The sequence below is a fragment of the Macrobrachium rosenbergii genome, chromosome 44, assembly GCF_040412425.1.
Source record: "Macrobrachium rosenbergii isolate ZJJX-2024 chromosome 44, ASM4041242v1, whole genome shotgun sequence".
NCBI lineage: Eukaryota > Metazoa > Arthropoda > Malacostraca > Decapoda > Palaemonidae > Macrobrachium > Macrobrachium rosenbergii.
Window position 1 is genome coordinate 23,763,004 of NC_089784.1, and position 24,505 is coordinate 23,787,508.

The following is a 24,505-nucleotide window of genomic DNA, read 5'->3' on the forward strand; positions in this document are numbered from 1 at the left end:
ATACGAGAAACACATTTTCGTTTATGGGCGTTGGACTCTAGAGTGATGATATTTAGTTCAAGATTAATGAAGGGTCCGGAATTTATACATCATCGACTTTCTTTTCAATATGCATTTGTTAGTTTCAATATTGACAAGCTTCTGTTGTTTTGTATATCCAAAATGTTAGTCCTCGACATTTTGTAGGGCTTTTACTAAGTAAGATGAGTAAAATCCTCTTTAGATTTGCAAATTTCATGTCTTGTAAGTATATCGGCTGGCGGGACAGTTTTTCTATGTTTATTAGTTGTATACTGAATTGAATTGGTGAACCATACGGTGTTTGAAATTAAGAGAATTGTATAAGAGGAATACGTTGTTGAATTACCGATGTTTATGAACCATGCAACACATTATCATGATTTCAAGTTATAGCAGGTAAAGGGTAAACAATGTGATCTTCTGAAACACTAATAGCGATCCGAACTTCCCTTTGCATTTTAATGTGTTGTAATGTTGCTGTGGCGTAATGCACGAATGTGCAAAAATGAAATGTCAAAGAGTGACGTTGGTACGTGTTACCTTTTTCTCAGTATGTAGGTTCTGATTGTTCGTGCGTCGAGGTATGATGTGATTTTTATACGATGTTTAGATAGATTATACAGTAGGTCTATCTGTACATGCAGTAAGCGATGTAATGAATAGAACTTAACTCATTATATTTATAAATAGATTATAGTTCTCCCTCTTCTATGTTTAGCAGGCGATGCAATGACTAGAACAGGAGTCTGTATTTACAGCAAGCTATACAGTGACTAAAACTTAAGTTTCTATGTACAGTGATGTCATGACTAGAACGTAAGTCTGTGTACAGCAAGCGATGTCAAGTCTGTATGTACAGCAAGCAAAGTCAAGTCTGTATGTACAGCAAGCGATGTCAAGTCTGTATGTACAACTAGCGATGTCAAGTCTGTATGTACATCTAGCGATGTCAAGTCTGTATATACAGCAAGCGATGTCAAGTCTGTATGTACAGCAAGCGATGTCAAGTCTGTATGTACATCAAGCGATGTCAAGTCTGTATGTACATCAAGCGATGTCAAGTCTGTATGTACATCAAGCGATGTCAAGTCTGTATGTACAGCAAGCGATGTCAAGTCTGTATGTACAGCAAGCGATGTCAAGTCTGTATGTACAGCAAGCGATGTCAAGTCTGTATGTACAGCAAGTGATGTCAAGTCTGTATGTCAAGTCTGTATGTACAGCAAGCAAGATGTCAAGTCTGTATGTACAGCAAGCGATGTCAAGTCTGTATGTACATCTAGCGATGTCAAGTCTGTATGTACATCTAGCGATGTCAAGTCTGTATGTACATCAAACGATGTCAAGTCTGTATGTACATCTAGCGATGTCAAGTCTGTATGTACAGCAAGCGATGTCAAGTCTGTATGTACAGCAAGCGATGTCAAGTCTGTATGTACAGCAAGCGATGTCAAGTCTGTATGTACAGCAAGTGATGTCAAGTCTGTATGTACAGCAAGCGATGTCAAGTCTGTATGTACAGCAAGCGATGTCAAGTCTGTATGTACAGCAAGCGATGTCAAGTCTGTATGTACAGCAAGTGATGTCAAGTCTGTATGTACAGCAAGCGATGTCAAGTCTGTATGTACATCTAGCGATGTCAAGTCTGTATGTACAGCAAGCGATGTCAAGTCTGTATGTACATCAAGCGATGTCAAGTCTGTATGTACATCGAGCGATGTCAAGTCTGTATGTACATCAAGCGATGTCAAGTCTGTATGTACAGCAAGCGATGTCAAGTCTGTGTGTACATCAAGCGATGTCAGGTCTGTATGTACATCAAGCGATGCCATAACTAGAACGTATGTATATACAGCAAGCGATGTCGTGACTAGAACACAAGTATTTACAGCAAGAGATGTCGTGGCCAGACTTAAGTCTTTATATATAGCAAGCGATTTCATAACTAGGACGTCAGTATGTATGTACAGTAAGCGGCGTCATGACTAGAACGTTAAGCCTGTAAATACAGTAAGCGATGTCATGACTAGAACGTAAGTCTTTATATACAGTCAGCGATGTCATGACTAGAACGTCAGTCTGCATTTACAGTAAGCGATGTCATAACTAGAACGTATGTCTGTATGTACAGCAAGGAATATACTGACTAGAACGTCAGTCTCTGTTTACAGTAAGCGATATCATGACTAGAACGTAAGTCTGTATATGTACAGTAAGCGATGTCATTAGAACGTAAGTTTGTTTATACGGTAAGCGTGGTCATGATTAGAACGTAAGTCTGTATATATACAGCAAGCGATGTCATTTGAACGTAAGTCTGTATATATAGTAAGCGATGTCATGACTAGAACTTAAGTCTGTATTTACAGCAAACGATGTCATGACTAGAACATCTTTGCCTATCGACAAACGTAAATAGCATACCAGCGGTTTGATAAGACACCAATCTGTAATCATTATCATGGATATTGCTAGAAAAAAATATATATCTGAACATGATATTTCGGGAGATCTAGAGAAAATTGCTACGTTGAATGGAACCCTTTCATTTTGAAGATTGGTTTGGGCCTACTCAAAACGGTTTTGCAGTGTTTAGGTCTACGGTACGCACATTTTTTCACGTCAGCATCAGACACACATATATATACTTACAGTATATATATATGAATATAATACAAAGGATTAGGGTACAGTAAATTTCTGTCTTGAAGTTAAGTTTGTATCAATTTTATCATTTAATCTACCGACGACATTGTTTAATTTCTCTCCCCTTCTGAATATATACAGTATATGCAGTATATTATGTCGTCAGTATATCATCTATAAATTACTTAACATTTTGTGGAATACTATTGCTATTAAATATTCTGCATTCAAAACTCTATGTAAAGTTTACTTATACTGGTGACGGTTATATCCCATGGCCATGAAAAAATTTGGAGGTTAATGTTTCCTGTTTAAATGAAATTTAAAATCTTGCACATAAATAACAAGTCATCTGTTGGTATTTTGGTGAATAGGCCTAATGATTCTATATCGAAACTCACAGTTTATATATTTACGTTATTTTTCGTTTACATTATTCTTTATTTACAGTATGATCGAAAGTAGAACGCCATTGCATTCAACAAAATATTTTGATGAAAAGCAGAACGAGTAGAGAATTTGTCTTAGCATTTTTTACGAGTCTCCAACATTCCGTGGTGGAACCAGGGTCAAGATCTTATCTGAAGGAGGTCAAATGGGAATTCGTCACCAGCGGACCACTTTTTCATACGCGCATGCTGTTCTGTATAGGAGAAAAGGTTAATCACCTCTCGAACAGATAGTCAACAACTATTGTTTTTCTGTTTTTATAGTGTAATAGTCAAGGTTGATTGTGACATATAAGATACTTTAAAAATGAATCATTACGCAATAGAACATGCAGACTTGTATCAAACCGAACTTGATAACAGTCTTATCAGAGCTGGACAAATGAAAAAAATATACTCCCTGTGTATATAGTGTCCAAATATAAAAAAGTCCCATCTTACATGCTAAACTGTGTATCAGATATTTCAAGTCAACAATTATCATTATTATTTAACGACATCGCAGAAGTTCTGATGTCTACAAAGTGCGTCAGAGACGAACTTTGGAGAACCTTCAAACCTCCATAATAATCAATTTCAGATTACTGTTAATGTATTCACTTGAATATATGAATAAGAAGATTAATTGATGTTCTTCCTTAATGCTGAAATTAATATTGTGTTAATTGTTGCAGTCGTTACATCTGGGAGTTTTTCTTGCGTAGCTTAAGAAGAGAACAATATTTTTTGTTCTTAATTTGGGAGAATTGGTGTCATACTGACTCACATTTGCACCAGGCCTATTCTTTAAAAAAAAAAAAGTGTAAAGTAACCAGTGCAGTTAATGCGTATTTTTCTCCCTCGGAATGTTAACCGTAAGTTTGTCGTGCTGCGTAGTAGGCATCTCTTATTTCTACGTTGCAGGAAATTTGTTCCCGTCATTCAGTTATTCCCGTTCATGTGTCCTTCGGCAAAGATGCACACGCACGACGTAAATTCGTAGACGACATAGTCTAATTAGTTCGTGATATAAAAACGCTCCAGTCAAGCCTTCTCAAATAGCGGAAAGTACAAGTTATATTGTATGAGGTATTACATCAGGCTGTAGTCTCCGCAGTCTTACCCTCCCTCACCTCTCCCTCCACAACCGTGGTCGCCCATGCTCGCCGAGGGACGGGGGCTGGCCTCCATCCTCCCCGAGCACCGCCAAGGTAGAGCAGACCTGCTGACACACTAAACACAGCAACTGCGTCGTCATTATTGTCGTTTCTGTCCGTTATTTCCTTTTCGTGGTGTTGCTGGTATTGATAATTATTGCTAGTGACGATGGCGATTTAATATATGGTTGCTGCTAATTAGGGGAGAGAGGGGAGGGGTAGGGGAAGGGGAGAATAATTTTATCGAGACTAAATTTGGACGATGCAAATTTTTTTTCGTATATTTATTATTCTGGAACGCAAACCATGGGCAAACCAGTTTGTGAAAATTCAGTATGTACGTCGTCAGTCCGGATCATCGACCTCCACTGCCAACGTTTACTAAGAAGAACGTGCAATACACCGAGATACGGGTACTCGCATGAAGGTGTAAGTGAAAAGTGATGAAAGCTAAGATGTGAATAATATTGAATTTTATGCACGGAATTAAAGGGATGAGAATAGACCCATGCCCTGTCCACGGTTTAGGCCGCATCGCAATTCAACCCTGGGTGAGGCTATTACAGTCATCTCAGCCTGCCGAGTGATAACAGTGGTTAGAACACTAAGTCTTGTCCACTACTCTCAGCCTCAGCTAACTGGCTAAAACTTTGCAGGTACGAATCAGCAACAACAGTATCATGACAGTGTTGTTACATTCATGATGTTCACCACAGTGATCTGAAAATGACCTTGAGACTAATTGACGAAGCTCAAACGACGGACTGCCAACTGATCAAAAACGAATCTTTGTACACCCTCCATCACCCTCTCCCAGATAGGCCACACGGGATCCAAATTGATAGTTACCACATTGTGATGTATTTAATATATCTATTTTCATATAAAGAGATGCGGTCCGAACTGCATTGTGTTGTAATAGGATAGAACGACTGGCTCGCTTTGTCATGCTGAATGTGAAGGGTTGATGATGTCCCAGGATACCTTATTTTGAACTTTCATGGCTTGATTTGCACTGATGTTCGTAACATCAAAAACATCTTCCAAGCATGTAATCTCTCTGATAATTTATGATTTGAATTCTTTGATGTTAGAACAGTTTAAGAATAACATTTAGTGGATTTTTTTAAGAGACCAAACTACGTTTTTCCTTGAGAAGGGATATGAACGTAAGACGACGACCTCGCAAAAATGCGAAAACCTTTTCTTATCACAGAAAACTTCTGTATCAGCATCAGCTAACATCAGCTAAACAGCAGAGCTCCTAACACCAGCATGTCATAATCATTTCATATAGTATAATGTTCCCGTAGTCTAATACTTTTCTATATCTTCATCTCTTCCTTTAGTCTTTAAGAATAATATATCCTTTTCACTATCTACCTCTGCCGTTTTCTCCGCATGACTGAATTACTACACTTTTGTTCATCTGTAAACTCATACAGACTATTTTTTTATTGTGGTATGTGCATATTTTCAATTTTTCCTTATTTTTTTATTGTTGTAAGTGCATATTTTCAATTTTTCCTGCTTCCTCATTCCACATTTTTTCCTCGGGCAAGTCACCTAGACGTAAAGCTTTTTCATTAAATATATTCAAAACCATAACTCCCAAATTCTCATAAAAAGTCATGTTTTTGTCATTTTATTATTATTATTATTATTATTATTATTATTATTATTATTATTATTATTATTATTATTATTATTATTATTATTATTATTATTATTGAGGAACTTACTTTCCTTTCTTTAAGTTGTTTTGCATAATTGGCGTCAGTATCACTGTCTGCTGTTATCCGTAGCTACTGGGTCGTCTGTGTCTTAAGCAGAGTCACGAGGGATGGCTTACCATTTTTTATATTATATACGCTTTTATTTAGCGTGCTTTTTTGTCTCTCTTGTTGGTTTTTCTAGGTCAAATCTTGAAACTCAATTTTCGACCTGTTCCCTTCGTCCGATGGACTTGAAATTTTGCATGGTTACTCAATCCTAGTGACAATACAACCTTACATGATCAGTAGGTCAGCAGTGACCTCCAGTGTCTACAGTGACCTCTCCCAGATCTCAGGATTTGTATGAAAATCTTCGGATTTTTCGTACCTTCTGTGACTTAGTAGAACCAGTTAATAACTCTACGGATTTTTCAAGCCTTCTTTGGCTTGAGTCAAGGATATCACATTCATTTTTTTTTTAGTACAATCATAAAGTGGTTACAGTTTCTGTCAAAGCTAAAAATTATAAAATAAAAATATAATTTTTTAAAACACGATTTTATTAAAATGCACTAAAAAAATTTTTTTTTTGAGACCAGGATTTTCTTACAGTCTACAGAAATAAAAATGTAGACACCGAGCATGGAAGGAAAAGGGTTGCTTAAGTCTACAGAAATAAACATGTGGGCACCAAACATGGAAGGAAATGCTACAAGAAATGTCGCAAAAAATTATTTTTTACTTTTTAGTGCATTTTAATAAAAGTGTTTAAATTTGTTTAAAGAAACATTTTTTTTAAAGACTCTCAAACATTGGGCCGTGCTGGGTCTCGACTCTCCTCCAAGTGTACTCCAATACCTTTTCCTTTACTTTTATTGGCTTGTGATATATATATATATATATATATATATATATATATATATATATATATATATATATATATTAAGATTAAAATATTTTTAAGACTGTTACCGTCGTTGCTTCTGTCCCCGGAGTGACTGCTTTTGTTGGCGCTCTGTTGTTGCGAGTCCGGTGAGTTCAAACTTCAACTGCAACTGCCTGTGTATGAAAAGCTTCAGTTTAAGTGACTTAGGCCAGACTTACCTGTTTGGATTGTTCAGTCAGAATTGAGAGTAGGTCAGTCAATTTGGATGGGTAATTGTTTGATAGGTAGGGTTGGGCCGGGAAATATCGGAATGGAGGAAGCTGCCTGACGAGTCCCTACATGGTCTGGTAACCGCATTTGTCCCGCCATCCTTCCCACAGACATTCAATCCTATTCTTTTGCTTGAATCCCCCGTTGGGCCTCACAAACACAGACTCTTCGAATATTAGTATCATTAATAGCCATGTTAGTTTTACGACGGTTATGATGGCTAGACAGCTATTAACTGTATATCATTAGAAAGGTAAATTTTTCGTTTTGTCTTGAAAGCATATTCATTGCGTATTTTTACGAGGATTTTGTACGGTATAATATTAAACTTTTTCTTCAGCTGCGCTTAACTTTTTTGTTTGACTGCAGTAAAGTACAACTACTCAGCTTCAAATTGAATGTAAAATTAGTATTCTAGCCTTAAGTCATTTTAATTACATGAATTCGCATCTGTATGTTTAGGGCTACATAAATGTAGTATGACGTTTTTATAAGCTTTAGGGTGAAAATACTGGTTTCTTTGCTATGGCCAGAATTCAGATACTGTACACATATGCTTACATGCGGAAATATTGTTAAGGTTTCTGTATAGTCTAAATTTGATCCTGTTATTACCTTGGTGTATGCGTCAGTCCAGAAAATGTAAGCAACAATCATTTTTGACACCCATGGAAAAAATTAGCGATAGAACCACTTCACTTAATTTGCCAAAGAAAATGGTTGCATTTTCTTTTCCAAACCAAATTGCATACGTCAGTATATATATTATATATATATATATATATATATATATATATATATATATATATATATATATATATATATATATATACATTATATATTTATTATATATACACACATACATACGTACATATATGTACATATATGTATACACGCAATATATATATATATATATATATATATATATATATATATATATATATATATATATATATATATATATATACATACATACATACACATACACATACACGTTTTTTGTGGGATAATATTTCATTCATCTGTTTTCAAAATATTCCGTGCAAATACTATTTAACACTGGTTTCTCCGTATCTAAACAAATTTTTGACTAATATTTCCCGTTGAACGCAGATTTACATTATTTTACTCGTAATTTAATCGTAGAAAATGGTATATCCAGTTGACTGCTAATTAGGATACCATACAAAAACTAGCAAATCATATCTTTTGGTGAATAATTAAACTAGCTACATCCATACCCCAAGTTTGGGGTCAATCTGTACCTTTTTTTCTATGTATTGAATTCCAAAATGGTGCAGACCATTGGATTAATTTCTCGACAAGATATTGATGAGTCTTATGAAACCGAAGTATCAGAGCTTATTATTGTCGTGGCAGAGTAATTAGTCCCATGAACTTGGGAGTATGTCGAATGATGGTGTGATTTAGAGTTGTCGCAGAATAGGTCAAGCAAGCAAGATAGTAGGTGGTGTGTAAAAGGGTTGCTTAAGTTGCAGTGCATGAAGCGATTGCTGAGGCAGCTCTTCTGTACAGAGATGGAGCAAGGATGGTGAATACGAATAATAATAATGATAAAAAGAACGGTAGCCGTAGAGATGAATTAAAGGTAATAATTTTGCATGAGGGATCTGTTTCAGTCGGCGTTTTCTTTTCCTCATCAAAAGATGTCTGCAGCTATTATGCCCAGTGTAAGGTCGGTAAATGAGTGTACATTTGAAAATTTGTGTGCCCTATATGACATGAAATTTTATAAACTCGTAAACATTCAGTTATTGTGTATGTACTCGTGCACATTTGTATTGCGTCACAAAGGCGTATCCTTTACTTTTTGTTCATCGTTGTGATTGAATAAGGTTTAGGATTCATTTTTTATGTTAAATTGACGCCTGTGCTATGAAAGTAGCAGTAGGAAGTCAATTAAAACAACCTTTGAAATGAGCGGAATCGCTGCTACCAATGTCTTACTGACACCTCGTATGGCTCTCGATCGCGGCCAATGGAGTTTTGCTGGTGCACGACGTCATATGCTCTTTATTCGATCATTCATGAGGAAGTCTGCCACCTCCTGGTTTTATGGGATGATTCAACTTAGTTTTTCTTTAGCTTAAAGATTAATCCAAGTGTTTTTAAGTGACCTATGCAAGACGCAATAGTGTCATAAGTAAGGTTCAGCAAAGTAGAGAGGAAACTGTACATCTGCTTTCGCTTTTAAGTCAATCTGGTTCGCACAGTTTGGTTCGTATTGGTCTAAACTAATCAGTCAATTTGCCGACGAACAAATAATTAATTTCCTCCATTTTGTATCCTATTGGTACGTAAACTTGAGTGGTTGGCTCTGCGTAGGGAATCAATTACTGCACACTCGTGACGAGATGGGATTTCTGTGACTTTGCTGATGTGTGGTTGTGCTGGGGATAAGGGAAAGGGAGGGTGAGGAAACGGCATTGATCTCCTCCATGGGTTGACGTGTTGGTGCTTCGTACGTCTGGCACCGACAACAGCTCTGCCGTCAGAAGCAGCTGCGTGTTTACAGTAGCTCTCTCTCTCTCTCTCTCTCTCTCTCTCTCTCTCTCTCTCTCTCTCTCTCTCTCTCTCTTCTTGACATAGTTCATGTTACAACTCTTCTGCCTCCATTCATAGATGGAACATACTCCACTCCCTGATATGCTGCATGGTGTGAATCATTCCTTGCCTACCTGCAGTTACTTTTTATCACGGAAATTTACGAAGTTAGAGATTTTCTCTTTTGGGTTTCAAGGATAAAAAGGATTCAGTTTTGATCATCTTTCATTATTAGATTTGCCATAGCGTGTGAAGGTTGGCTGTCCTGTTGTTGGTAATGTTTGAGTGCCATGCACTGCGTACACTCCACTACAGTGAAAACTAGCCTGTAAATGCAATACTATGTTTAACACGTTATTTACGCTTGCAGTGTAGGGACAGCGTGGGATTTGTCGCTATTCGGGTATTCAGATAAAAAATTAAAATATGGAATATCTTATTAACATGAAAATTTACAATAAAAACAATAAGAAAATTATGAGTCATTCACCAGTGTCATTTCGGTTGGTGAGCAGTGTTTTGAGGTCCACACTATACCTCTTATACCCATCAACGCCTTGCCATTCTTGAACAAGGGTCCGTGCTTGCATAAGTCATTTTATTATAAACATTAAAATAAGTTATTTCGACAGCAACCAAATGTATGAAGTATTTGTCAGTGTAGCTTAGCGCAGAGAGTATAACTGGAATTTTTGTGTACCTTGTAGTATTAACGAATGCTGTGCCAAATTTGGAACTACCATTTCCTTGAATTTGTAAAATATAACACCATTATTTTACAGGGGGCATGCAAGTTTTCTTCTTTTTTGTGAATTAATGTGCAATTCCCTGAAATAATTTTGTTTGCCAGAATCATTGTAGGTTAGATGGGAAAATCATGTAAATGAATTTAATGAAAGTCACTCATAATATGTGCATATATGGTTGGTTGGATGTGCTAGATTAATCAGGTATATGCCTTCATGGTCCCTTGCCATAAGATGTCCTGTAAGTCTGGTAAAGTGTTCAAGAGTACAAGAAGCCTAGTTTGTACCTATGGATTCTTACCAACCAACAGGTATCACATTTCATAGATGGTGAATCAGACTTTTACCCTTTTTAATCATATTTCCCTGTAAAGTTTGTGGATGATGTTTTGTGCAACTCCTAGCGAAAGTGCACTACAGTATTAAATTTGTCCCTGTTAAAAGACTAGTGTCTTTGTGCACAGATACCTAATTAGTTAGGTTAATTTGAAATTAGGTACAATTGTTTATTTTTACCTCTGAAAAAAAAAAAAGTTTTTTGAGGCCAGGATATTTTTCTATTTGATAACAGGATTTTGCTAAAATTATGGCTTGATTTATATGAACATTTTACTGAAGGTGGGGCATGGGACTATCATTAACCGCTAAAGTTTTTTTGGAGAAAGTCTTGTAAATTTTAACCCCTGATGGTGGTTAGAGGTCAGATAAGAATTTAATTTTCATTACAACTTTTAAAATACAGCATACAGGATAGTCTTTGTATTTTGCAAACGTAATTCATGAATGATGATAGTATGTAGATTGATGTGAAGGTCAAGGTCATATTTAAAGGTAAAAGAACTTTAATCTTGTCCCCAACTTTTCAAGTATTTTGAGATAGTGATTTAATATTTGGCAAGCATAATTCACCAATAATGCTAATGTGCAGATTGGGTTAAAGTGAGTGACAAGGTCGTATGAGAAATTAACCTTACTGTTTTGTAACTACATAAAGTGAAGACTTGTGGTAATGGCATGTGGCAAGGGATAAGATGAGGGGTTGGGAACATTTTATTTGGTGAACTTTGTTCAGAGCTGGATAACTTTTTGCAAGGGGGATATTGTTTCATTAATGAGGAGTCCTTTTGGCTGTAGAAATTTGCACTAGATACTTCTAGTAGTCACCAAATTTATGGTGACACTTGATGTTTCTTCTTGTTGAGATAGAAAAATTTTATTTATTTTTCTGTGGCAGGCTCACCGCTAGCATTGTCAGAATGGGATGTTTCCTCTCTTGCATTTGGCAGTGTTAAAAGGGGTTGGCTACACTACCTTTGTTTTCCTTAGGATAATTTTTTGTATTGGTATTAGAGGTCCATGCACAAACTGCTTATCCAGTGGTCAAGTGAATTTTGTATTTTGATCAGGGACTTGTATCATGTTCAGTCTGCATTTTGATTTTGAAATATAGAATTTACAATGCAGGTTGAAATTATTCCATTGGAACCATATCAGCTGTATGCATATGAATAGCAGTTACAGCTGACTTGACAGAATTTTTTTGCAGCTTGTTTTTTATTATTCCAATATTTGACTGTTCCTGTGATTTGTGTTCTCATGTATTGAGAAGAATATGATTTTTCTTGTCTTTTGTACTATAGTCATTAAGAATATTATGATATTCTAAATGTGCAGTTGTTATTTTTGTGTGTCGCAGGTGATGGGCCCTGTCAGTTAGTTCATGTATACTGTACAGTACTGTAAAACTGTTTGATTGGATTTTACAGTACAGCAGTGGTTTTGGCATACTAGTATGGATATTTAATAATGTTATGAATAATCTATAATAATAAAACCTGAGTGGGTCTTTGGTCATGAAATAAATAGTAATTGAATATTAATTAAATGAGCCTCTTATGATTATGGGTTAAATTTATCACAGCGTGGGTTTGGAAAGACACAGAATTAATGCACTAAAACTGAAATCAGTATCTGTCATGCTTGTATTGTGTACCATCCTATCAGTTGGTTCTTGAGAGAAAGGGTAAAATTAAGTGATGTGAGATACAGTACTTACTGTACGTTAAAACTTCCTATTTATAAACTTCAGGAGCTATACCAGGTTTAAAGGAAAAATGGTACCTCCAGCACAAAGACTGTGATATGCTCATTTATTTGTTTTGCTACTTATTTGATAATTTGGCTTTTGATTATTGAGTTTTTCAGCTAATGTACTGTATTTCTTTCTTTACAGACCATGAAAAAGAAGTTTTTTGTCCTTCGTCGTGGAACTGGTCCTGACAGCCCTGCACGCCTTGAGTACTATGACTCTGAAAAGAAGTTCAGACAAGGAGCTCCCCCTAAAAAGTGAGCATAACAAGAATATTCTCTCTCTCTCTCTCTCTCTCTCTCTCTCTCTCTCTCTCTCTCTCTCTCTCTCTCTCTCTCTCTCTCTCTCTCTAGATATTTTTTTTATTTAGTGTAGTGTCAACCGCATCTCTTATTTTGATTTCATTGTAGAGTACTGTGTTGAGTTTGCAGAGGAAATTGTTAAAAAAGTATTCTCCATTTTGACAAATTTGTGACTTTCAAAAATGTGTTTTGGAGATGTGTATAAAAGACTCCATACATCTTCTGTGGTCAAATTGTTAACAAATAATGTGTAAAAAAGAATCCATCCATCTTCTGTGGTAAGATTGTTAACAAATAACATTACAGTGTTGGTAACAAGTGACATTATAATAATACTGTAGTCAGACATGCCTTTACTTGCCAGAAACTAAATCCAGTAGAGAAAGCTTTCTTCCAGAAATCATAAAATGTAGAATGTGTAGACTGGAGGGTGCTGCATTTCTAAGGCTGTATACACTGCTTACTAGGTACCCAATTCACTGCCTAGGTCAGTAGAGGCATCATAAACTTGTAAGGAATAGGCATATGCTATGTTGGCAAACTAAATTAAATTTATTTTTCCAATTGGGGAAATGAAAAACTAAAGGATTTCTTATTTATTGCTCTTGATGTTTCAAGATAATAATTATTATTATTTTTAGTAGGAAATTGAGCACAGATGTATGGAAAGGCTATACATACCTGTAGCTCCTCGTTGGGCGAGTGGGTTCTGCTCTCAGCTAGCACTCTGCTGGCTGCGAGTTCAAATCTCCGACCGGCCATTGAAGAATAAGAGTAATTTATTTTTGGTGATAGAAATTCATTTCTCGCTATAATGTGGTTCGGATTCCACAATAAACTGTAGGTCCTGTTGCTAGGTAACCAATTGGTTCTTAGCCATGAAAAATAAATCTAATCCTTCGGGCCAGCCCTAGGAGAGCTGTTAATCAGCTCAGTGGTCTGGTTAAACTAAGGTATACTCAACTTAAACGTGCCTGTTACACACTAGACTAGAGGGGCAGGGGAGAGGTGGCAATTAAAGGCCTAGGAGATACGTGGCAGTCAGTCAAAATGCTGGGTTGAAGATTAACGTTTATCAGAAGCCAGAATGCATGCATGTAAAGTAGGAATAGTGGTGGAAATGTTTCAATGAGCAGTGGCCTATTAGGAAAAGGGTGTAGATGTTTGGTAAATGTCTTGTGTGTCTCATAAATATATACATAGCAGCTGGTATGTAGACTTCTGGTTTATTGACTCAGGTAATGTCATTACTGGTACATATTGTAAACCATGGTAAACTGGCAACTTGTTTAGTTAACACCAAAAACACTGCCATCGGTAGGAAGGGCAACAGCATGTCCTGCTAGAGAGGCGGTAAGGAAGTAACTGAATGCCTCTCCTCTTATCCCATTGGCCGAACCCCATTGCCACCAATTCCTTGTTCTACAATTTTATATGATTTTTGCTGGTTTCCAGCTGGCGCTAGAAGAATTTATCCATACATTAAAACCATGTAGCTATGAAAAATACAAATTAATTAAAAATTTGTCATATCAAACTTATTGTTAGATTGCTTTGTATTTTCAGTCTTTTTCCAATGCATGTTCAGTTAAGCATTTCCAATATTTTCGGTGTTCCAATATTTGCTGTTTTCTAGATTAGACAGAACAAACATATAACCGGTATTTTGCAACCTCAGAGTTACTCCTCAAATTAAATTCTCAGTGCTGCTCGTGAATCTTTAAAAAGCTCATATTAAGTATATGCATTAATTATTTTCATGTCGCTCTTTCTGCATGTCTTTTCCACTTATCTTAAAGTATATACTTGAAAGTATGTACAGGCAGTCCGCGGGGTATGACGGATCCGGCTTACGACGTTCCAAGGTTATGACACTTGTCAAATATATTCATCAGAAATTATTTCCCAGTTTACGGCGCATGTTCCGGGGTTACGACGCGTTGTGTGCCGATCCGACGGAAGAAATGTGGCTCCAAAACGGCAGAATAATAAAAATTTGGAGTTTTTTTTTTTTTGATGAAAAACTCAATAAAAATGCAGTTTATATTGTTTTCAATACACCTAAAGTATTAAAAGTAAGGATTTTTGACGATTTTTGGCAATTTTTCGGTTTACGACGATTTTCGGTTTACGACACGGCGTAAAAACGGAACCCCTGTCGTAAACTGGGGACTGCCTGCTTTTCTAATGTTCTTCCCAGCATTTTGGAAGCTGATTTCAACCATGGAAAAGACCAGTACTTTGCACAGCTGGAAAAAGTTTATTTTGAAGGGAGTCAAGTCAGTTATATTAAAAGGAAGTATACAGTGAATGGGCTTATGGAAAATATTCTTTTGTGGTATGACCCCCTGACGAAAAAAATTTCTTGAGAGTAAGGGCTAGCCAGCTAAATTATTAATGTTTTTCTTTCTTTTTTAATGTTTTTGTTTTTTTTTTATAAATATTTGATATGTATAATTTCAATTTTATATGTATTTTTCAATATTAGAAAGATTTGAAATGTTTATACAGACACCACCCTACTTAAGAACATTCAGGTTGCGAACATTTATAGATACGAATAGACAGCGTCACAAGTTCAGATTTTGCTCTGTATGCCTGTTCTGCTAGTAAGAATTTTTGCAAAGAACAGAACACTAGGAAGGAGAAGAACCTATTCCTTTAACTCCTTTCCTCATTTTCCCAAGTATTCTCATGCTTAACTACCATGTACTCTTCTTACAATCACAAGAATACTCATTCATACTTGTAAAATATTCCAACGGATTTCTATCTTCCCAATTTACCTCATTCCTTGATGAATTCTCATTTTCTCCATTTCCCATTTGTTGTATTTAGCATGTATTTTTTTTCTGTAGATGGCAGTGCGCATTGTTTACCTTATGAACTTCCAATGTCAGACGCTGCTCCTGCAAAATTCTCTCCCAAGTTCATAACTTTCAAAGTATTGAAAAATACTAAATTTTGAATATAGCTTGAATCTAAATTTTATTTTATTCTTTTTACCTTCCTAGCATCTGAAATAATTCCTTATAATACTGCATGATTTAAAAATGTAGTGATAATAGTATAATCTATGATTCCTGAGTTAATATACACTACATATTAAAAAACAACTTACAAACAATTCGAGATACAAACGGCTGTCTGGAACATAACCCATTTGTAAGTAGGGTGTTGACTGTACATTCTGTTTAGATACTTTAAAAGTTTACTCTAGCATCTTAAAAGTACATTCCATACAAATCCTTTAAACACACTTTATACATACTGTGAATACATTAGATAAATGTATTTTCTTGGAATAAAATTACAGTACTGCTGGGTATTACCTAAACAGAATGGCATTACAAAGGGTTCAGAAAAATAGGAGTGAAATTAATAGGGTCAAATTATTGGGAGTCCACTTCCCTAGAACCATATACAGTATGTTTTTCCAAAATATTGTACTGGCACAAGATTTTATGGTTAATTTTCATGTTTATAAAAAAAGATTAAAGTTTTTTTTCATACTTAATGCTCCTGGCTATCAAAGTCATATTCATGTTTCCCTCAGGTAGTTTTAATTATTCAACAGATCTTATGTGCTGACAAGTTTGGGTTTGGATATAATACAGGCAGAACCAGCAAGTGATCATGCATATATATGTAGCCCTCTTAATTAAAAGACCCTACTTATTCTCTGTTTTCAGACCCATCATTCTCCGGTCTTGCTTCAGTATCAACAAGAAGAAGGATGCTAAGCACAATCATGTCATTGCATTGCACACTGACCAGGACTCTGTAAGTGTGGCAGCTGAATCTGAAGCAGAGCTTAACGAATGGCTTAGTTCACTTAAAGTTCACATGCAGCAGTCGGTTTCGGAAAGTGATGGTCAGTCCAAGAAACTCTATGGTAAGTTGCAATATTTGAACAGATATTTTTGACACCCAATGAACCTTAAAAGCTTTTGTGCTTCTTCGGCCATCAAAAAGACAGTTGGTAGAAAAATAATTAAAATCTCTATTCTGAAGCATTGTTGATTGTTAGGATGGTATTTTTCACTTGGTGATATTCAGTGTACATTTCATTTCATAAAAATGCCATGTGGAGGAATAAGTTAGTTGCTTCAGTTTTACCTGAATGTGGTTGACCTTAGTATACTTTACTGGCCAATGGTGACCAGTAATTGAAATACCTGTGTCTTAATTGTGTTCATGTATTTATGGGTGTGTCATTTTTCATTCATGATTTGATTAATGGCAGTTTTTAGACTTGTAAAGTTAGCATGAAGCAGCTTTCAATGAAGTTATTCAAGCTGAGTGCCAGTGAATAAAAATCAAGGTTTAGAATAGGGTCTCCCAGACTTTTTAAATTCACCAACCCCTGAGACATTATTGATTTCTCATTGACCCTCTGGCATGTACAGAAAGTAAATTCATGGATTATGATAGAGGAAGATCCTTTGCTCTTTTCCTGCATTATTGTGTATTCATGAGCAGAAATTGACCTTGATAGGATACTTGAGGTAGCGCTGTAGCAGGATGCTTGGGCTAGCATTGCCACAGTCCAATAACACTTAGGAATTTGAGTGCAGTAAGAACTTAGTAGTAGCAAACCATGTGAACTGAAATAACCCTGAACCATGGAAATTGGAATGACCCTAAAATCTATGCTAGATTAGACCTGAGCCTACTTGGGTAATGAATATTGTATAATACCCATGCTGTTGCTTTAGTAGGTATAGACAAGAGCAAATTAGTAACACCAACAGTGAATGCAGGTTTTCACAATTTATATGTTTAAATGAAAAGAAAAAATTATTATATATGTATGTTTGATAGGTATAAATGCACAGACTGTGACCAAGTGACTGAAAATTAAATTCATAGACAAAACACTGTAGCAGTGCTTTGACTTGTGTACTGAATATAACTACAAGCACAAAATTGACAGTTGTATGTGAACAAGTGTACTAGAGCGTATTAGAACTATCTTCTTCATTCTTATCTAGATTACTAAATCAAGATCAAATAAAAACACAAAAAGTAGGTAAATAATAGGATTGGAATACCTGAGATACCTCAGCACTCACTAGTAGTGCAAGGATGTTCAAAGTACAAATTTTGAGACCATTTTTGGCATACAAAACACACTTGAGTTTATACTAACACACTGTGCAACACTGAGGGGACCCTGCCTAGTCATCTTTGGAAAATGAAGAATTACCTTGTAATGTGGAGCTGTTTTATGATGATTTGGCTGCAGGCTACTCAAAATCCCTGCCTCAAGTGTGTTGTACTCATAGACTCAGAATGGTTTTCTGGTAGAATATTTACCTCAGCCTTCGAACGTCATACATGTTTTGAAGTGGGTGCTGTATTTAATGATTAAATTTTTTTTGCACTCTTCAGTTGCCTTAATAAGAGGCAGATTTTTAAATAAGGAGTCTCCTGTTTTTGATATTCCAAGCTCCTTCAGAGTTCAGATACTGCATGTGGTGCTGCAGTGCCACTGTGCAAGATTCTGTGCCTGTAGGTTTAACACTTGACCACTTTCCTGGGAAACAATCCAGCTGCCTGAGTGATACATTAATGAGTGAATCAGTCTTTGTGGAAATAGTCAGTGGATAGATGATGTCTGAATAAAATGCAGTTCCTGAGATGTCTTAGCTCCCAGGCTGAATGGTAATTTCTAATGGAGTGCCCCCTTTTCCTTGTGCAGTCAGCTTTGAACTTTTAAATATAAACCTTAGTTATGCCTTCTTTTGTTTTTTCTCTAGGGCCTTATCATCTCTTATTATTAATCTTACTATTAGCCAAGCTTCAACCTAAGTTGGTAAAGCAAATTATACAAATCCCAGAGTTCCAACAAGGGAAAGTAGCCCAGTGTGGAATAAGAAATACAGGAGTAAAGAGAAACCCTGGTAGAGAAATAACAAAGATGGAAATGATTAAATAACTCGTGTGTTCTTGCTCTATTAAAACCATTTGCACCCAGTTTGAACTTCTGAAATTCCATTTCTGAAGGTACATAGGACACTGAAATAGTCATGATAGTTGAGCATTCTAGATAAGAAAAGGGAACAGAGTACTGATGAAAGGAGAAAATTGCTTTAAAAATGGACTAATGAAAAATAGTGTTTAAAATAGCAAAGTGAACAGGTGATGTTTACCAAGAGTCATTGAATGTATTACAGTGAAAAGAATATTAGATATGTTTGTTGTTGTTTTCAAGATCGGGTTGTTTCATGTATTATTTATGCCGTTGATTGTTTATGGATGACTGAAATCAGTTATTTTTTATTTCAGAACATGTATGGCTAGTTGTGGTTCAACCACGCAGCTTAGGAAGCAGCAAAAGCCTCACTGGAGAATATCGTATATGCTTAACATATAGATCCATTGCCATGGTCAGAAATGGAGATTGCCATAAAATTGAATTTCCAGTAAGTATATATTTGTTATTGAGTAGTTTAAACAGACCACTGAAATAACTCAATAGTGTTAGCTTGAGTTAAAATTTTAATCATTTGTTATTAAAGCATATGAAATGGGCCATTTATAATAGTCCCTCTAAATAAAACTCCTTTGTTTTACCGTAAACCCATTCGTCATACTGCCTTATGTCTATGGAAACAGAAATCTCAGTTTCTCTGGACTTACATTATTGAAGAAACAGAATGCATATTCCATCATGTTATAAATACCACCTCTGCACTCTGCATCATCCTTACTTTTTCATGAGATTTGCTACAGTCAACATGAATCACCTTTGCCAGCATCAGTGCTTGTAATTCTAATTTTTTATCCATTCCATTTCCATCCTTCTCATAAACAATTTTTTTGTGGGTATATTAGTTCATGTGATTCATTATTTCTAAATTTGGGTTGTCATCTTTGACATTTTCCTTGTGGATTACTGAAAGAAGATTATTTTGAAGTCCTTGTTTCTTCATTTGTCCTTTCAGGATTGTTATTGGTTAATCATTTGACTTCTATAATGTAATTAATGTAAATTCATTTTGGTCTGGTTTGGCCACTGGTGTTTGTTGTCATAAATATGGATATGGTCATCCATTTCCATTATGATTTTTGACTTTGTTCTCAGTAACCCCTAGGTCCTTGATATCTTATAGTATTTGTTTTTGAAAATTAATTTGTCCTTCCCTTGTTCTGCTTGTCTGCTTCATTATCCAGTGAATTGTTGTGGCTTTTAATATTAGAGGTTACATTATGGTTGTGTGCTGGGGTTTTCTTTGTTAGTTCTAGATTTTCCAGTTAGATTACTGTGGTGTTCTGGCCTAGTGTTACATGTTTAAGCTTGTGTACCTTTAGCTTGTAACAGTATCTTATTGTACTTAACAAGGTCTCTCTGAAAGAACCTGTATCTCATTCATGTCTTCTTTGGATGGAAACTCACATTTTTGCCCCTCAAACTCTTGAATGTTGGTTCTGTATGTCAGAAGAGGACTTGAGAGTTTTGCTCAGTGAAGATTACAATAGTTGCAATTTTGGAGTCTCCATTCTGTGTGTTTCCTGAGCTCCTTTCAGTAGGGGTTTCAATAAAGGAATTAATTTCATTGATGTCCATAGTGCTTGATTAGTTCTCCAATAATTTGTGATGGAGCCTACCCTGCTGAGCCACCTGCTCTGCCTACTGCTTCCTTGACTCAGGCTCTCTCCATAGGTCATTGGTTTTCTTTGCCTCCTTAACCTGACTTATGGTACTGAATAACCTCATAGCTCGAGTGCCAGGTCATCAGACCATACAGGCATAAATCAGATTAAGTAAACTTACCTCTAGCTGCTACATCCCAACTCCACTTGTCTCTACAGCCAACACACCTTCACTGCCTGTCATCTTGTCTCCTCTCCCCTGGCTGCCTCTGAATACCTTGCCAACAGCTCCTTCAGTCTTTGATGTTGTGAGGTGCAAAAACTCTTGGAATTTACCCTCCTATCATACCTTCACCAGAAGAAGGTCATAGGTTTATTTGTAGTTAAGTTCTTTGTTTGGCTCATCCCAAATTGAGTTTTGTTCTGAAAGTGGGTGGATGCACCTACTCCAACCCCTAGGCCATTGGATGGTAATGTCCATCTTCGTATGATGGGTCCATCCATAACTTATGCTGCTGCTGCTGTTACTTCTGTTTGACCTGGTTTGGTGGGGGGTGTCATCTGCACCTATTTCATGATTGGAGGGTATACTACTGCTGGGCCTTAATAAGGTTTGTTCTTAATGGCCTGCTCTTTCCTCTGTTGCTGCTGCTTTGGCTTAGGTTTATCCCTATCCTTTTGGGTGGGGGATAGAAAAGCCACAGTTGAGCAACTCCTATTTATCTGAGCTGCCAAGTAGTTATCACAGTGTTGACTTTAGAATCTGGATGGGGCGCTCACTGTTCCGCCTGGAGTTTCAACTACGGTTTCCCTAGGGCCCATGGTGGTGACTGGGACAACTTCAGGAGTTCCCAGGAAAAATCATGCTTACTGGAATGGTTTCTTGTTTAGAGGTCATGCTCGCTGGAATGATTTCTTGTTAAAAGGTGATACTTGCTAGAATGTTTTCTTGTTAATTGTCTTAGCAGTAACTGGACATAAAACTTATTTTGAATGATTCTGAGTGATTCTGCAAGGGCCTGGCAGCTTTCACTCTAGCCAGACTGTAGACTACCTCATTCTTGATGGATCAAGCTCAAAAGTTGGCACACTGTTCTGCTTGTTGTGTGCATGATTTGTCTTTTGTTCATGAGACTTACCTGCCAGATATATATATAGCTGTATTCTCCGAAGGTCCGACAGAATTTCAAATTTCGCGGCACACGCAGTGGCCGGTCAGGTGGTTAGTACCCATTCCCGCCGCTGGGAGGCGGTATCAGGAACCATTCCCATTTTCTATTCAGATTTTCTCTGTCGCGGACTGTCAACACCTGTTGTCAGTTCCTCCGCCATTGGATTTCAAAATTTGTTGTCACTTAAGTATTTTGGTTGTTTTTTGGTATTCGACTGGATCTGTGACTTGGCATACGCTCTTTGTGGACCGTTTTGATTTTGCTTTTGACTTTTCTTATAATTAAGATGTCTTACCTCTAGCTATCGAGTCTGTAGCTTGGGTGAATGTAAGGTGAGGCTATCAAGACTTTGATAGTTCCTCACTCTTTATGTATGATATGTAAGGGTGTTCAATGCTCTATGATAATCGGTAATGAATGTGTGGGATTGTCTGAGGGTGAGTGGAAGAAATATGAAGCCTATATGCTTAAATTGGAGCGTGATAGGCTGAGGAAATCTTCCTCTAGAGTGCATCCTTAGTTGGACAGTCAGGGTTTTCTCCTACTAGTAACCCTGTAGTAAATTTTGTTTACTAACCCTGTAGTTTGTTGCTGCAGAAGGTAATTCCCTGGCTCTCGTGTGGAGTCAATGCGTGCTCTTGAAACTAAAGTGAATGCAATTCAAGCGCATAGTGTTAGTGCTAGTGCCCCTAGTGTTGTGGAGGGGGTCAGTCAGATCGCCCTATAATGCCTCTAGGCCTGGACCTCTGTCGAACTCCCAGGACCAGGGAGGGGGCATGTCGAAAGCCGCATGAGGGTTACGGGGGCTTCCCACCGATCTGGCGTCCCTTCGGCAGGTCCTGATGACGCTACCCAGGCTGCCAGGGATCGTGCTCAGGCACGCATCCTGAAGGATTGCTTCTCGTCCTCCGACACGTCCTCCCGCCTCACGGGGTTGGAGCTCTCGGTTGGACTCTCGCCCTCTTAAGAGAAGCTTTAGGAGAGGGAGGCTTCCACGTCCTCTTCCTCTGAGACGTTTGTACTCTTCCCGAAAGTTGCGTGGATATTCCTCTGCAGAAGAGAATAAAGTGTTTTTCGAATGATCACTCTACTCGACCCCTGTCGCGCTAAGGCAAGGGGCTAGAGCTTCTTCCCCTGTGGAAGGAAGTATCGTCTCTCGCCCTTTCCTTCTCTCAGGTTCAGCCCTTCTCCCGAGAGAGTGGCTTCTCCAACGCAACGTAAGATTTTGTTGGGTTTGCAACAACAGCTGGATGCTCTCATGAACCTTTCAAGATTCGAATCTGCCTGTTAAGAGGTACAGACTTTCACCTTCGTCTCCTGCTTCGAAACGATACAGAGCGTCTGTCTTCTAGAGAGAAGTGTTTAGTGGCTTCCTATTCGTCTTCCCGAGTTGAGGTGTTGGCCTTTTCTCTTGTCTCGCGCCAGGAGCGCGTCTTGCTCTTTCGTGCGCTTCTCACGCTTCACACGCGCCTCACCTTGGCGATGGCTCGGCGCGCGCCTAGCCATGACGCTTCGCCACGCTGCTGACTCTCTTCTAGTACTTGCCACGGAGCCTCTCGCGCGTCACGCCATGACGCTCGCTCCCCTTCATAGCTTCAAGTCTTGTGTTGACACCGCTCCAGTTGTTCATCATGTCGCACAACTACCCGCTTCAACATTTGATGTCCTTCTTAATTTAGCCAGTACTTGCTTCGCAGTACATATACTAAATTGGAACGATACAGAGAAGATTAGCATGGCTCTTCCGCAAGGATGACACGCTAATCGTGAAGCGTTCCACATTTTTATGTTTACTATCGTACTCTAGTTGACGACTTCTTCGTTCGCGGGAGTTCCAGCTTACGTATCGCTGTTGAATCGGAACTACTTTCACCACTCACTCAAGACCCACCAGCTGCGAAGAACATCCTCTTTCGTCACAGCCTTTGTATGAAGAGAAACTTCTTTCGTCTTCTTCTTCCTCTGATTATCAGACTCTGGCTTTTTCTTAGGGATCTGTTTCCTGAGACTTTTCAACCTTCGGCTCCTCTCTCTCACCCTCCCCCTTCAGTTGTCTTTGTCTTAAGGGGGCGTTTGATGAAAAAAATCGGAAATAAATTTTCTGGGATATTTTATATATGGCATCATACATATCCTGACTATCTTCTCAGAAAGTTTTATTTAAAAGTTCGCCACAGTTAGAAGTTATAAACAAAAATATCGGTGGTAATTTCCTTTTAGCTATGAAATAATATCTAATGCGATCTATGGCAACCCTGTGGACATAGTACGCATCAGCGAAAGACAGGAATGCCGCAGGGCAGTCAGTGGCAGTCAGTCAGTAGCAGCTCAGAGCTTGACTAAGTAAAGCGTCGCGCTGGCCAACCTCAGCCGTGTTTGGCACTCGCTTCATTTAGCTTCATTTAGCGAAGTTATATTACTTTGCAGGTCTATTTTTTGCTTTTCATTATGTCATAAAACATCAAACTGTGTAACGGCAAGCAAATAAATACACAGAGAAGCAAAAAATATCGTTTTTCTCAAAACTAAAGTTATCGACATTCAAACTGCATCTCCTTCATAACGCTTGCACCGATCTCAGATACAAAAAGTAAACGAAAGCTAAATGTTTGCATAACAAGGGGCTTCCATGGAAGCAACATGAGACCCTTCACGAGAAAGAGTTTTTTTCCCGAAGGAATGTCACTTCCAAGAGAGGTAGCAAGTGACTCCCTTCATCTCCAGACTCCCTTTGCAACCAGGCTTCATTTTGCACAAGCCTGGAAAGAGTGAGGGGCAGACGTTTGGTCCCTCCTACTGTTAGAGAGAGGTTACTTGATTCCCTTCCTCCTCCTCTTTTGTTTTTTGTTTCCCAACTGCCTTCCTGTCAAACAGAAAATTGTTTGACCTGCTCAACAGATGTTCGAGCG

The 24,505-nt window shown here is 37.6% G+C and overlaps 1 protein-coding gene and 1 non-coding gene across 49 annotated transcripts in view; both read left to right on the forward strand.

Moving 5' to 3' along the window:
• The window catches only part of chico (insulin receptor substrate 1 chico), a 182,111-nt gene that overhangs the window by 76,652 nt on the left and 80,954 nt on the right, over positions 1 to 24,505 (forward strand). For 45 of the 48 annotated variants that reach the window (XM_067088011.1, XM_067087976.1, XM_067087993.1 and 42 more), the window contains 3 exons: positions 12,668 to 12,780; positions 16,518 to 16,720; positions 19,117 to 19,253. In XM_067088011.1, coding sequence (XP_066944112.1) covers positions 12,668 to 12,780; positions 16,518 to 16,720; positions 19,117 to 19,253 — 453 coding nt within the window. Of the gene's footprint in view, positions 1 to 3,487; positions 4,909 to 12,667; positions 12,781 to 16,517; positions 16,721 to 19,116; positions 19,254 to 24,505 lie in introns of those variants that run through there. The other 3 variants (XM_067088026.1, XM_067088022.1, XM_067088000.1) reach the window with 3 other exon arrangements.
• Positions 23,279 to 23,382, forward strand: LOC136829631 (U6 spliceosomal RNA). The gene has a single exon (XR_010850424.1). It is a non-coding gene; the product is annotated as a U6 spliceosomal RNA (small nuclear RNA).